Source organism: Coptis chinensis, chromosome 3 (assembly GCF_015680905.1).
Source record: "Coptis chinensis isolate HL-2020 chromosome 3, ASM1568090v1, whole genome shotgun sequence".
NCBI classification, from domain to species: domain Eukaryota; kingdom Viridiplantae; phylum Streptophyta; class Magnoliopsida; order Ranunculales; family Ranunculaceae; genus Coptis; species Coptis chinensis.
In genome coordinates, this window is record NC_141458.1 from 86,348,960 (window position 1) to 86,364,021 (window position 15,062).

The 15,062-nt window shown below is 35.7% G+C and overlaps 2 protein-coding genes across 3 annotated transcripts; both read right to left on the reverse strand.

Moving 5' to 3' along the window:
- Positions 1 to 4,876: 4,876 nt before the first annotated feature.
- LOC147511324 (putative protein ABIL5) lies at positions 4,877 to 9,138 on the reverse strand. 2 transcript variants are annotated; one of them, XM_086603037.1, is made up of 8 exons: positions 8,650 to 9,138; positions 8,482 to 8,564; positions 7,544 to 7,691; positions 7,073 to 7,172; positions 6,765 to 6,801; positions 5,895 to 6,061; positions 5,661 to 5,740; positions 4,877 to 5,108 (listed from the first exon to the last, which is right to left on the reverse strand). In XM_086603037.1, the coding sequence occupies exons 1-8, from the start codon at positions 8,713 to 8,715 to the stop codon at positions 5,028 to 5,030; spliced, it is 762 nt and encodes a 253-aa protein (XP_086459163.1). In that variant the 5' UTR covers positions 8,716 to 9,138; the 3' UTR covers positions 4,877 to 5,027. The 2 variants fall into 2 exon arrangements, with proteins under 2 accessions (XP_086459163.1, XP_086459164.1); XM_086603038.1 differs by having other exon boundaries at positions 8,482 to 8,554; positions 8,650 to 8,774.
- Positions 9,139 to 10,117: 979 nt separating this feature from the next.
- LOC147511325 (uncharacterized) lies at positions 10,118 to 13,400 on the reverse strand. Its single transcript, XM_086603036.1, has 3 exons — positions 12,978 to 13,400; positions 12,833 to 12,913; positions 10,118 to 10,800 (listed from the first exon to the last, which is right to left on the reverse strand). Exons 1-3 carry the CDS (start codon positions 13,348 to 13,350, stop codon positions 10,382 to 10,384), a joined length of 873 nt encoding a protein of 290 aa, XP_086459162.1. The 5' UTR covers positions 13,351 to 13,400; the 3' UTR covers positions 10,118 to 10,381.
- Positions 13,401 to 15,062: the final 1,662 nt, after the last annotated feature.

Consider the following 15,062-nt stretch of genomic DNA (forward strand, 5'->3'; position numbering starts at 1 on the left):
CTAGAACATGGATTAAGATTGGAGAAGATCCTATAGTAGGGAATAATCAATCGAGATAAGTTTATTGGGAACGAATTATGACTAGGATTAATGAAATTCAAGGTTTTGACCGCAACCGTAAGTGAAAGGGAGTCTCACAACGTTGGGCGATTCTTTTACCGTTCTTCAACAAATATCATGCTATACTAAGAAAGCTTGAAGAACAACCTCCAAGCGGGTGGGGATGTGAAGACATTGTAAGATTCGTTTATACTTCGTTTATATACTACTTGATATTGATTTTGTCTTCTTTTTTTTTTTAATAAACGTAGCTTACAGACGCAGCAGCAACTTATGCGACTACTACTGGAAAACCATGGATATATGGCAAGATTGTTATAATTTAGTAAAAAATACGCCAAAGTGGCAAAGAACTCAGTTACGCAACGAAACGCTTGCTCCAAGACCAAAGAAAAAAACAAGATCCGGAGATCTTGAAGGCTTTGATTCTTCACCCTCAACCCCAACCCCTTCAACACCTCACTCTAACCCTTCACCTTCACCTTCACCTTCACCTTCACTGTACTCAGAATACGATCCTAGTGGTACCGAAGGTTTTTTGGAGAGGTCGGTTGGTAGGAGGCAGAGCAAAGAAATTGAGAAGAACAAGAAAATTGCTTCTACTGTCGAGGGTAATGTTGCATCCACTGCTAAAAATATGGATAAATTTCTTCAAGATTTTAAAGAAAGTCGAGAAATAGAGAAGTGATTCTAAATGGGCAATTTCAAACTAGGATGAAATTGAAGCAAGAAAAGACACAAAAAAAAGTTATTTTTGAAACAAGAAATAAAACTTCGTGTTAGAGAGGAGGAAAATGAGACTAGGTTGTTGGTAATGTCACTCGACAAAGTCAATCCTCATTTGCGAAGAGTTTTAGAGCTAAAACAAGAAGCAATTGTCGCTAAATATGAAAAAAAAAATGTTAGATCAAGTAGTACAAATGAAGCTTTCGACGACAAAGGAACCAATGATGAAGAAAATGATGACTGACTTGATAACTAAAGTAACCCTAGTAGTATGTAATAAGGGTGATATGTAATAGTTGTCTTTTATTTATTTATTTTTATTTCATGTTTTTGCAATCATGTATTAGTTGTCGTTCTATTAATAAAAATTGCAATTCATTTGCTAAATCAAATTGGTCAAATGAAGTAAATTAGAACTTATCAAAATGATCAAATGAACAATTCTAAATCACACAACATAATAATAATCGTTATACAACAAACTTAATATTATAAATCATCAAGTCCTCACTTCCTGCATACACCTCCTCTGTCGTGAACTCCTCCTCGACTGTCCTTGAATTGTGCTGAACTCTCCGTCTGTCCATGTGATGAACTCACCCTTGTGCGATCAATCTGAGTATGTAACTCATCAACCTGGCGTTGCAAATCGTCATAATCAACATGAGCCTGGGAAAGAAGTATCTCTCTCTCAACATTGTAGGCGAATACCGAGGAGCACATGCCATCATTTACACGAATGCTTGTCTCATATCTCATGCGTAGCTCATCCTGAAATAATTATTCATTAATAATTTATGACATTTTCATAATAAACAAAAATAATAAACCAAAACCAATAAAAATAATTACCAGAGGTAGATGTCCAAGGTCAGGCTCTAACTGTACGACGTGAGTGTCATCAATAGAAGAAATGGGATGGTAAATCGTCTAGCCACTCGGATCACTCAAACTAAAAATCCAAGGCTACTCTAACTGAGGGGATCTGGCGCTGGAACAAATGTGTGTACAGGTCCATGCTAAAACGTCGGCTGTGATGGCTGGCCAATCTGAAATTCACGTCTAACACCCATTCTGTTAACCGTATGAATGTTGCATGTACGACCCACAGCTGGGAGCAAATGACCAATAGATACCTTAAACCAATAACGATAATACTACTCATAAGTCTGCAATGTAACTAGGTCAGAAGCTACTAGCCAACTCCAAGCCACGTTTCTTTCGATTACTTGTTGTAAGGTCATGTCTTTAGCCTCTAATACATGGGTAGGCGGATCAGGGGGGATACAAAACCATGATGTGAGCTGTCTGTAACATATATCCCCTAAATACCACTCCATATCACTCCCACAAGTGAATACCATCCTCCTATGAGAAATAAACAATGTGTATCTGCAGTCATTCGTGCCAATGTGCACAGATGTCCGCCAAGGCCTCCAACCAATAGAAGCCTGTGTGCTAAGCTCGACCTGGGTTCAGACATAAGTTATGTTATGACTGATTTCACTGGTCAGACGAGCTCGACGAGGTCCGTGCCAAGCCCTGAGCCTAGGCCTCTCATCAGTGTACTCTGTGAGGATAGGATTTGCAGCACGAAAATACTCATAAAACCATACCTCTAAGAGAATGACAACCCATCCCATCTGGGGACTACTGACAACACCAGTCTGCCGAGAAGCCCTATCTAAACAATGCAACAAATTATAGTATATAGCTCCACCAAAATCAATACCGCCCAACTCATGCAAGTGCTCAAAGTTGGCTAGATACCCCAAGTTAATCGTGGAATAGCTAGAAGGAAGAAACAAGACACCCATTAAATACATACATAAAGCTCTTACATACTCATCAACATGTGCTTGACCATCATCAGAATCAAGTGACAAATAAATTATTAAAAACTACAACCCATCATCATTAATCAACGATGTAATGTAGGCAGGCTTGATACCAAAAATCCTAACACCAGCACTGTCATATGACTCCTCGATCAGACAAGGGAAGAAAGTCATCATTTGGGCACAACTTTGGAATCCAGTGCTACATCTCAACGGATGACCTAATCCTATAGTCAAACCAGATATCATACAAAAATCTAGTGGAATGAAACCCAACTCTCCCTGAGAGAAGTGAAAAGTATGTGTACTATCCCACCATCTCTCAACTAAATCATTGATAACTCCCTGAATGTCAGTCTTATTGTAAGGTATGTCAACTAGATGACCGAAGGGAGTGTCTAGAATTGCATCTCTAACATGATCAAGTGCACCGACTTTTTTAATATCATCCGACCACGTCTTAAGCGCACGTGGAGTGCACCGAACCTGATTCATAACACATCTCTGATATACGCAAAATGAAACTAAAATTAAAAAAATAAAAATAAAAATGTACGAATTTAACTACTACTACTGCTAATATATGAAATTAAAATACATACATGTTGCTCAAGAACAACTCTTGAGACATGCTTATCATGAAACCTCCTAGACACCGGTCTAAGATGGCTGAAATCCATAGCCTCAGCAAGAAATTCAAAATCGACTTGTTGATACTGAAGCAACAATGGATCGTCCGGCTCAGCTCCCTGATTTCCAACTCCAAAAGTGCTTGGTTCATCATCTAGATCACCCATGGGATTGCTCCAAACCAGTGCACTATTACCACTGTTTTCATCTTCCTCACCGTCACCACTCCATCTTGTTTGGTTATTATAGACGTATTTGTCGTCGGAATCCATTTTTTTGTTAGAACTAGAGAAACTAGGTTGAAAACAAATGTGAGAAATTACAAAAGTCCGACTGTCGCGCGACATTTAAACAAACATAGCACGTGACATTAGTAACGGCGCGCGACAGTACCAATGGTGCGCGTGGTGGAGTTTACAATCAATTTTGTGGTTGATATTTGCAACCACTTAGAGTTGGTCAAAATTTGCGTCTGGATTCTCCAAATTTCGTCTTCAAATTTGAAGAGTATACTACCACCCAAGGCCCAAAATATCGATATCGATGAATATATCGGTGTACCCAAAAACCGATATATATCGGATATATCCATTTTTTTTGTGACCAGTCCAAACTATTTAAAATATCGGAAAAATTGGATATATCGGAAATATAATATCGGAAATATCAGAAATATATCAGAAATATATTGGAAATATCGGATTTATATTAAAAAATGGTCAAAAAGTCAACTGATATATATCGTAAATATCGGATATATCAATTATATCGGCGATATAAAATTTTATATCGGAAATTCCGATATATATTGGGGAAAAAAGGGTTCTATATTTGGTGGATATATGTCGGAAATATCGATGTCGGTGCACCAAAATATCGATATATATCGGCAATATATCAGATATATCGACGATATTTTGGTCCTTGCTACCACCTCCTAGAAATCTTGGTCAGTTTATTGGCATTCAGATGGTCTTCAAGCCGGCCATCAGTTGACAAGATGTGCTCTTAGATTCCACCATAGAAGGAAGCTTTAAATTGAATGACGCTTTAAATGATAGATGCATGCAGGGAATGGGATAGAGAAGCCATTAGAGATAGTGAAGGAAGAGTGGTAATTGCATTCTCAGGCTCATGAGTACTAAACTCAATTATATATATATATATATATACAAAATATGAAAACCGTACTACGCATCGGTTTTTTTAAGTCAAAAATTAATATGGTTTCTTTAGATTCTAATTGTAAATGGTAATTGTAATTATATAGGAGAGACTCATCTATTTATTTATTTTAAACAAAATGAGAGATAATTATGTTATTTAAGTGATATTATAGAGGGTTTTTTAAATTATCAATAATAAAATAGGACTTGTTTTAATTTCAATGTGGGAAATGGAGGTAATTATTTAATTTAAGGGATATTAGAGAAGTGTTTCTAAATTATTAATAAAAAAAACCCCTTTTTCAAATTATATTAATAAAAGTGGGGCTTATTCTAAATTTAGTGAAAGAGGTGTTTCTGGATTAAATAAATAAGGAGATTTCAAATTGCCTACTCGATATTGGGAAGAGAAGACCCGGCTATATATAGTGTAGATAAGTGGACAGACAAATAAGCTGGTGATGAAGCAGAGGACAAATAGTATTAACTTAACTATTTGATATGGACCATTGAAAATTAGAAACAAAGTAGAGTGAAAATGAAACAGGTATACTGAACTAAAATATATACATACCAAAATATTGAAACAAATACAATATAAGTCTACTTAGTGCATTTTATATTGTTTTTTCCATGGGAGCTGCAGCAATCTTCGATTTCGCTCACGTCCAATCTTCTTATAGGCTTCCTGCAAATAGTGAAACTTGTGTTCATCTTACTCATGTGAAAAATCACTAGAGTGCTCAACTTCACACTTTGGTACCAACTCAACATATTTCATATTTGCAAAGTTTAATTTCATGAGTGACAATCTTCAGACAGTTTTGCTATATCAACATACAGGTATAGGGATCCAAAGAATCTATTGGTTTCTTGCCCTTCTACTGAACATATGAAAACTCCATTTCAACTGATAAAAGTGTGTATTAGAATTGACTTCAATAAGGTGATTAAATCACAGTACAATCTATTAGCTTGTCGTATATTTACTATTCAGTTGACACACGCAAGATTGTTAGATTAATACATTTAGCTTGACTTAATGCTTTATCAATTATTTAGATCAAGTATTCGGTCACTGCCATTGAAGGGAAAGCTTATCGTTCCTATTATCTTGACACGATCGATCCGTATATAAGTACAGATATGTTGCATTATCCTTTTAAATCACTTTTTGGAATCTGAACTTAAAAAAAATGATGTAGTCGCAACTAATGCCTCAAGAGACAAGGATCCTAACCTGGAAATGAAATGAAGGATTTCGTGGTATCGATATCAGAAATGGATCACAAACTGGCAGCACCGGAGGGAGTTTTAATCCTGAAACAAATTCAGATAGAAAATCAATGCTAGAGCAGAGACATGCAGGACTTCAAACATGCAACTTTTTTGGTTGTTCAACTTGTAAACCAAATGCAAAATATAGTCATTAGGGTTTACAGGAAATTGAATGCCCTAGTTAGAGCTTTTATACCTGAAGATGAATCAGTAGTGACCTTTTGAACACAACTAACATTTGCAGACGAAAGCTTAGTTAGCGATGGCTTTTGAGCAGATGTGTAGAGGATAAGTGGCATTTCTTTTCCAGTGTCGAGGTGGTACTTCTCTGTTGTTCTGAAAACTAATGAATCGTCGACATCCCTGCATTCATTGAAGGGCAACTGACTGAGAGTCTGAAACAATGTGCATCTTTAGTGTCAAGCATTCACAAATCACAAGCAAAAGTAAAATAAAATAAAAACAAACAGTCTTTAAAACATATACTCCGTAAATTCTGTTAAAACGATTATATGAGTTCAAAAATGATGGAGATAAACAGAGGAAGCAGAGAACACACTATTTACTAACCTACTATAAAGTTATCAATCAACGACTTCTCTGAACAAATAAAGTGGACTTTCTGATTCAGTTAACCTTATCTACTTAATCGAACCGTTACAAATTTGAACTCAAGCTACTACAAATATCCCAAACTTAGTTTACGTAAAGTAGTAAAACGATTTATTAGAACAAAATTTTATACTCGAAACAATCTTGTTTTGTTCCAGAAAATGGGGATATGCATAGTGGCATAACGTGTTCATAGACAGACACGTGTGGCTCTCCCTGATTTAGATCTCCGCATATAATAATAACAGTAACAAAGCCTTAAGACTGCAATAAAAAACATACAAACAGGTCATAAATTAAATTGTGAATACTTTGTCGATTTGTTTTTCATGTATTAATCAACTCCTGAAACATTTCTTTCATTGTTCCTTAGATAACCACGTATATCAAACTGTGAAGCAAAACATTAAAATTTAAGTCGAAACTTCACTTCAAGGAAAGGAGGTTGCAATACCTGTAGGCATCTTTAGATTTCTCAAGATCAGGAGTTGCTGTTTAAGACAAAAAAAAAATGGAGAGAAAAGAAATTGAAATTGCAAGTATATATCACTGAAAGATCACAAATAAAATTGTATAACCACTATATTTCCCTAAATCGTTTTTGCATTAAAAAAAAATCAAAGCAATGAAAGTTTTTCATTCCTTTTCAAAGAATACGAACATATGAAGTACAACAATTTACACAAATACATATGTATTACTTTTTTCTGTCACTTCATCACCTTAGTGCATATATAAAGACTAAAGAGGTAGAACACCTACCTAGTGAAATATAACGAGTATGATGTCTTCGGAAGATGTCATTCCAGCATAGTTTAGATGGGGCAAGCTTTTGAGTGTATTCTTGGCACGTTAAAAGTCTCTAACAAACAAATGCATGAATGTCTGATTAGTCACTAATTTTTCATGATATAGCATTTTGATCACGATGTATCGATTGTGCTTTAATTTTTTAATCACCATTTAACTATGGAAGGAGTATTTGGTCATAGAATTATGTTATCCACAAAAATACATGGAACAACAGAATTTCAATGGCTTATCCCTTATCTCAAAACGCTTGAGGCTCAATATGGTGCAAACATAGCCAGAGCAAGCTTCAATTACTGTGCTTATTACTAACATGTCCTTTGAGGGAATGTGGATTGGCTTTGGAGATAAAATATCTTCGTAATGATTTGAATAAGCTAGACTTTAGTGAGTTGCACTTGTAAATTGTCAAAAAGTACCAACCTGTTGTAAGCAACTCATACGACATTCTGTATCCGAGAACTGTTTATTCGCCAAAAACTGACCCTCGAGATTGGCAGACACACTCCCAAGATGATCAACCACTGTAACCAAAGCTCTGCATATATACTCCTTTGTATTCTCCAACACCCTGTAACAAAAATAGTTCATGAATTTCTCTTTTTTGCCTTCTTAAATTGTTCTTAGTTAACAGATACCTTAAACAAAAGAATACAAGAAGTAGGTCGAATATAGTAAGGTAGAACTTAAGATTAAATTTTCCTTGAATCTAGTAGTCAAAAGGTGTATGGAAAAATCTGATTAAATGTTTTATTTAGACGTAAATAAACAAGCAGAGAAAAAGCTATCATGAATCATTTGGATACCTGTTGCAAAGAATTGACACAAAAGTGAATTGGAAGAATAATTGCATAGTACTAATATGGTCTTCTAATAAGGTGGTCTATTTGCAACTTTGCAAAAGATGATCTTTACCAATCATCCCAAAGTTTGGCTGCGATTGATGGCAAATCTTTTGGAGGGGATGCAACAGTAAATAAAAGTTGGCCATAAAAGTTTCTGAACTTTATTTGTTGGCTTCCTAGCGACCTAGAGGCCAAAAAAAAAAGCCTCAGAAACCTAGGAATAAGAAGAACAAAAATCCACGGGAAAAAAGTTAGGAAATTAAATATATGTCGGAGCAATCTAGCAGTATGCAGTAGCCTTAGATAATTGAAGAGGTTTCAGGTGCTTAGGCCATATAAGAAATGAAACACTGCACCATCAGCAGACTGAAATCATTCTTTTTCTATAACTAAAAAATGGATTCAATGCCACATTTGTTTCAAACGTCATAACATTAATAGCGACTTTCAATTTTCATTGTTTGTTATGACATAGAAAATGAAGAGAAAGATAAACAAGAATAAGAGATTACTTACATTTTCTTTTCTGTGGACTTCAAGAAAGACATCTCACAGTAATTGGCAGCACAGTGGAGTTGAGAACTCAAATCTTTAAGTTCCTAATGAATTCAAAAGTAAGAATTAAGTCATCAAAACCATTAATGAAAAGGAACTTTAGAAACAGAATCATGGGCGTGGACGTACTAGCAAAGACTTGCCGAAGCGTGCATCTGCGTCGAATTCACATTCCGGTTTAAGGTCTTTCATCATCACTACTACTTGTGAAGTTGTAATATATGACTATTACTTGTGAGACTTGGATTATAAGTAAACTAGTAAACTAGTAGTGCTCTCTCTATATATGTGTTGATGAGAACGTATAAGGTAGATATGAGACTTGAGAAAGAAAAAGATGGTAGAGTTAGCACTCTATTTATCTGTCTCTCGGTTTTTTTGAATGATTGAGAGTTCATGGGTCATGCACTCATTCTAGAGAAGGGTGTAATTCAGTCTCGTGAGCAAAGCGGTACTTTTCACTGTTTGAAGTAGATTCTCATCAAATCTTTTCTCTTTTGGGGCTGAGAAGGACATGCAAGGCAGTGAATATGCCAAATACTTCCTTCCAAGCCCCGTGATCTTGGGTCCTCTCTAAATATCAGTACTAGTAACAAACTAATAATGCACTTTGGCTGTAATTTGGACAGAGATGGGATTAGCTCTTACTTCTTTGTCGATCATGTGTACATCGTGTACACTCCTGCTTTATTACTCTGAGTCACGACTCACATGTGGTTGTGCATCACTGCATCCCTCAACGTGTGTCGATTCAAAACTCACTAGGGGCGCCTAGGGAATTCCAATCGAGTAATTCTAAAAGTTCAATTTCATTGTGGTCGATAAGCCTTTGGGCAGTGGACCACAGCGAAAGCAATATTTTTGACTATCCTTTGGGACCGGTGATAATAGCAGCAGGTCTATCATGGGCGAATATCACTATTCCCTCCTAAAAAATGAACCACAAAGCCGACCAACAGGACCACCTCGGATCACATCACTGTTCTTCTGGACAGGCATGGATTGAAGCCTGTGATGAACAACAAACACAAGTACACAAGCTATGTAAAAACGAATACTGGAGTCTAGCATAAAGACTCTGAACTTTACCCTTTTAGTAGTGGGTTCAGGTGATCCTTATACCATGGTTGGTAAAGGAGCATCTAGTTTTGGACCATCTTGAAAACAGGCGTGGTATAATTATAAACAGCTGAACCTAGAAATCTTGAAAAAATAAGTAGAGAAGCACCAGAACAAGCTCGCCCACCCCCTCTAAGATATGTGGATTCTGGTAAAAACAAAATCTATAAAAGCATCCCCATTCTTGAGCTTACAAAAACAAAAAAGTTGAGACACAATTTTGATTGGTTCGAAAGCATTTCAAGTTTCGATCCGATCGGTGCAACCTAAATATTTTAGGATTCGATCCGATCGGTGCAACCTAAATATTTTAGGATTAACAAGTATTACCCCACTAGATGAGCCAATTAGAATTCCCCCTAGATGGGAAATTAGGGTCTCCCCCAAAATACACAAAAAAAAAACACGGTCAACCCAATATTTTAAGACACAACTGTATCGTAAAATCAGATTCACCAATAGTAAATAAAACGAGAAAGAAGCCGAAGTCAACAACATAAAATAAGATTTCAAGTGAAACAACTTTTCTACAGGGCTACACACATACATACAACACTATACATTTTCAAGTAATGATGAAAATCGTCTGAAAAGGACTGACGGAATGATCCACAAACTGCTGCTTGCCATGTACAACCTGTTAGTATCTATCCACTTTGTATGATTGAGAGTCAGAATACACTAACTTCAGTATCTTTCTCGAAGTAAATCCAAATGCTCGATAGTGCTACAACATGACATATTACACTCGCTGTCTGCCAGAGTTTGTCCTGGTTGGATAAGCTATTTCCTGATAATCATCAGGCCCATCTTCTTCATCAGATGATAGGAGCGATGAACCCATCCATGTCTTAAAGCCTTCATTTACCCTTCTCTCTACCTCTGGAGTCACCTCTCGAGGAGCTGCCTCCAGCATCTCAAGCCCAAAATTTTGACCAGAAAACTCTCCCTCATCAAGAATCACTGCAGCTTTCCGTCTCAGAAAGAATGCAGTGCCTCCATATAATATCACTAGCCCCCATGATGCAATTTCATAACACCAAAACAAGGACAAGGAGCAGCTGCTACCCAGTGTGAGAAGGCTTGAACCAAGAAATAGTGCAAGAAGACCAAAGATGAGAGCAAACACAATGTTGAGGATGGCTAAACAGCGCACTCCACCTGTACGATATTGAAAGTTATGTTAGATATAGTAAAGAGATATTGTTTTGGTAGCACCATGAAGGCATGAAGCAACGAATCTGCATTTTGTTACTGCATATCTGTCCAATTCCGTTCAAAAGCTTTCAAGAGCTAACAGGACTGATGATTTTATTGCGTTTTTTATAAGTGATATTTATTAATAGGGCAGTGCATAGCACAAAAGTTACACAGTAAACCAAAAGCGTAAAACAGTGAGTGAGGACCTCACTTGTTTAGTTGTTTACTAAGAAAATAAAATCAGAACAAACTAACTACCTACAAAAGACCCCAGCATCACTCTCCTGTTAACCTATAATTCTAAAAACAAAGTCTTTGAACCTACAATTCCTTCTTTAATATGTAGTAGACATCCAATGCCACAGTAGCCCTTCAACCTCTAGCACAGTACTCCGAACTGCTAACACTTTTCCCCTGAATATATGACAGTTTGCTTTACCTCTTCAATTTCCTACTGCTCCTAAACCCTAAGTATCTTTAAAATGGTGAGGTAAAACCTATGGCAAACAAATTGTGAACCGCCATCTTCTAAGATGACCAGATTGACTAGGACAATAAGGAAATTGCAAGGGATCATAAAATCTCTTCAAATGGGTATGCGGGACGTTGATGAACAGACCAACTAGCTCACACAACACGACGTCAGTTCAACAATCCTAAATCAGTGACAAACTAAAACCTAACTGTTCTGTAGTGAAATAACTTTCCCTCTATCTCATTTTAAATTTAACTTCTATTTTAAAAAACAATTTTGTTCATTCTTTTGTTCCAGTTAAATAACAAAAGAATGAATACTAGCCAACTTAATTAGCATATGATGCCTTGAGTTGATTATAATTTCAAGGCCCATTAATTGCATACTAGAACTTTCTGTCAATCATGACTTAAAATATAAACAAGTCAGTGAAAGTATATAACAATATTCCTAATTTCCTACCATAATATTTCTGTCAATAATAATGTAACACTTAAACAACTTAAAGTGAAGAGACTAGAGATGATCTCAAACCAATAGCAAAAAGCATCCCAATTTATAGCTTTATATAAACATTACTACTTACAAACTTTAACATGACACCTCTGGCTCTCTCCACGCGTTTGCTGCCCCTCTCCATGTTCTTCCAGGTTCTTAATGAAGTAAAAAAAGCCTATATACCATCCTCAACCATTGTCAATTATTCCATTACTTTTTAATGCATACTATTGATTGTGATTTTTTTTTCCTTTTGTTTGTTGTTTCTCCTGTATAATGTAGGATACATCACCCTACAACTTTCTATTGGTTGGCTTGTAAATATATATCTCGCCTTTACTGATAAAAAAAAGAGAAACAAGAAAGATCCTCGTACTAACTAGATCACCTATAGATAGAACTTACATAGATAATGCAACAAACAAAGAACTGCAAAAGGAATTTCCAATTCCAATACACAAAGGGAAACAACCCTTAGAACTCCAAGGGGAATTTTCAATTTCAAAAAACGAATGGAAAATGACCACATTTGAAATCACAAAAGCCGACAAAATCTCTTGGTTGTTGTTTGACTGGGGATAAGAATAAAAGATCTTCCTAGAATATATACTATAACCTCTTTCCACCATTAGCTCACCCCCTTAACAAAATCCCATGGGTAATTGGAGATGAGCCAGACCCTGCACACTCTCACGGCCATAATGGCTAAATTATCTGTAGATTGCAAATGCCCAGAAATGCACCACCATACGTAGCGTCAAAAACTTATCAGCTAGCACCCACTGGACAAGATGAAGGGATGAATTCATGAGTAAGGATTTAATGGTCGGGGATGCTACAAACGCCAAAATACCAGACACATAGACTCATAGAGCTGCCACATGAGGCACCAACTGGACTGAGCATGTGATGTTATTCTTAGAATTAGAAATGTACAGATTGCATGATTCAGTAATTCCATGAAGAGTAGAACTAGAGAGAAACAGAGAATAAAATAGTTGATTGAAACATAGAACACACCTCTTTTTGACGCACAGTAATTATTTTCCACAACTCTTAAGCATCCATGTCTCACAGGCGCAGAATATGCAACGAAGATCCCTGTGACAGATAAAATTAGGAGAATTGGCAATCAAATTAATATACTAGAGTGTAAAAAACTCACCGGCAATAAGGTAAATGAGGGAGGCGAAGAAAATAATGGAAGAAGGAAGAAACACAACCATCCAGAAAAAATCAGCAGCTTCTTTCTCAGTCAAATAAAAAGCCCCGGGAAAAGAATCAGAATCGACAGTAGTAGTAAGAGGGTGAAGTAATGATGCATCGTCATTACAGAAAGGGCGTTTCCCCTGATGATTTGGAAATACAATATTTAAAGTAATAACAACAGATATTAAAACTATAACCCATAAAACTATCATTATACTCGTAATAATTGGTCTTTGTAATCTGTTCCATGCTTTCTCTTCTTCTCTTAATGTTTCGTATTCGTGTTTTGGCATAAATGCTTGACGTAGTGCGTCACTTATTATTGCCATGATGATGATTTTGATCTATCTGTTTATTAGGGTTCAGCTCACAGATTATTATTGTCATTCATATATATATATATGACAATTCACAAATGATGACAAAATTATTGGTATTTCGCCACGAAATTCCGACAAATCTAAAAACCCGAAATGTTCACGTCTTCATATAAATTATTATTAACCCACAATTTATTTCGCATGTCTAAATTTATCATTTTACACTAATTTTTTTGCAAGAAACAGTTGCTTACACAAAGACCTTAGCAACTCATGAGCAACATTGTTAGCTTTCTACATTTTGTATGTTGCTCTCAAATTTTGTTTTGAACAAAGTATAGACTTAACATGGGGCCTCTCACTTATAGCGCATCGTTTCCCAAATATATGAAGCAATTACTCCATTATCAATCATGTATTTCTAGGCAAAGCCAAATTATAACAAAAAAAAAAAAAAGGCAAAGAATACAAAAAAATTGACATATATTTAACAACAAAAGAATAAATTAAATTATAAAAAAAAGCTCCTGTTTTGAGAGGGGGACTATATACCATTCACTGGTTGAACTTTGTATGAGAAGCAACATACTCTCATAACTCCAAATCACTACCTAAGTCATTACATTATCCCTGAGTTTTGAAGGCGACCAAATTTTTTTAGCTACCGTAGAGTTTTGAGGCCATGCCATTATTTTTAACAGTGTGTACGTTTTTAAGGTTCTTAGCTGCGTTTTTTAGTGGGAGAGGAGACACAACTATTGGAAGAAAATGGATGAATATAACTCAAGATCCACTACATTGAATGAGGATTGATTTCAGGAAAAATATATATATTTTTTCATTGAATCAGGCTCGCTACGTCAAAATACAAAATTGACATACGCATTCCAAAAGCAGATTTTCACATTAAACTAAAGGCTAATTTTTTGTAGAGATGACTTACCTATGGATAGTATCTCCACAAAAAATCAGCTTAATTGGATGTCTCTAGTCTTGTCAAAACACACACACACACACACACACACACACACACACACATATATATATTGTGATAAACATATATTGACTGCTTTTTTGATGAATTAATGAAGAGTTTGTGGAGGCATAATTTTTATCGCAAGATATGATAGATGCACATAGTGTTAAGAAAACCTTATGGGTAATCCTTTATTTTCTTAATTGTTAATCTCACTTCACCGTTTGATTATGCCAAAAGTGGTTTTCTCTTTGCCCTTGCTCTTGCCTTTGCCCGTCTAATAAAACAACTTCAAAAAACCAAACTATTTTATTTCGAAAGAACCAAAGAACACTGGTTATTAGAACATTTTAACTAAAAATATAAGATGTTTCACCTAATTATCTCGAGGTGTTACAATGCTACACATGACACCTTAGTGGCGTATGGGCTGTGGTTCTCTTCAACTTTTTGACACTTAAAAAAATAAAGAAAGGAAAATCTTAAAGAGATCATAAAAAATAATTTGTTAAAAAAGATAGAGAAGAAGCAATGAAGCATGTACATGTATTGCATGCATATCACTAGCTTGCAATGATCCTAATTTGTAAATAAATAAATACTAATCCTAATAGGCTAATAACACCAATTCCATCGAAGTTTGGGATTGTAAGCGTGGTACCCAAAAAATAAAAAGATTATTTTTATTTTTATTTTTTTGCAAAAATGCAAGCGGAATTAATACTGTCTACAATGTTTGTTGGAT

Bases quoted from the DNA above. Each gene is read 5' to 3' on its own strand.
- LOC147511325 (XM_086603036.1), bottom strand. From the start codon at position 13,350: ATGGCAATAATAAGTGACGCACTACGTCAAGCATTTATGCCAAAACAC. The intron at 12,914-12,977 runs GTGAGTTTTTTA...TATCTGTCACAG, and splicing joins CCTCATTTACCTTATTGCCG to GGATCTTCGTTGCATATTCT. The intron at 10,801-12,832 runs GTGTGTTCTATG...AATATCGTACAG, and splicing joins TTACTGTGCGTCAAAAAGAG to GTGGAGTGCGCTGTTTAGCC.
- LOC147511324 (XM_086603037.1), bottom strand. From the start codon at position 8,715: ATGATGAAAGACCTTAAACCGGAATGTGAATTCGACGCAGATGCACGC. The intron at 7,692-8,481 runs GTAAGTAATCTC...TTTTTGTTACAG, and splicing joins AAGTCCACAGAAAAGAAAAT to GGTGTTGGAGAATACAAAGG. The intron at 5,109-5,660 runs GTTAGGATCCTT...CACTATTTGCAG, and splicing joins ATCCTTCATTTCATTTCCAG to GAAGCCTATAAGAAGATTGG.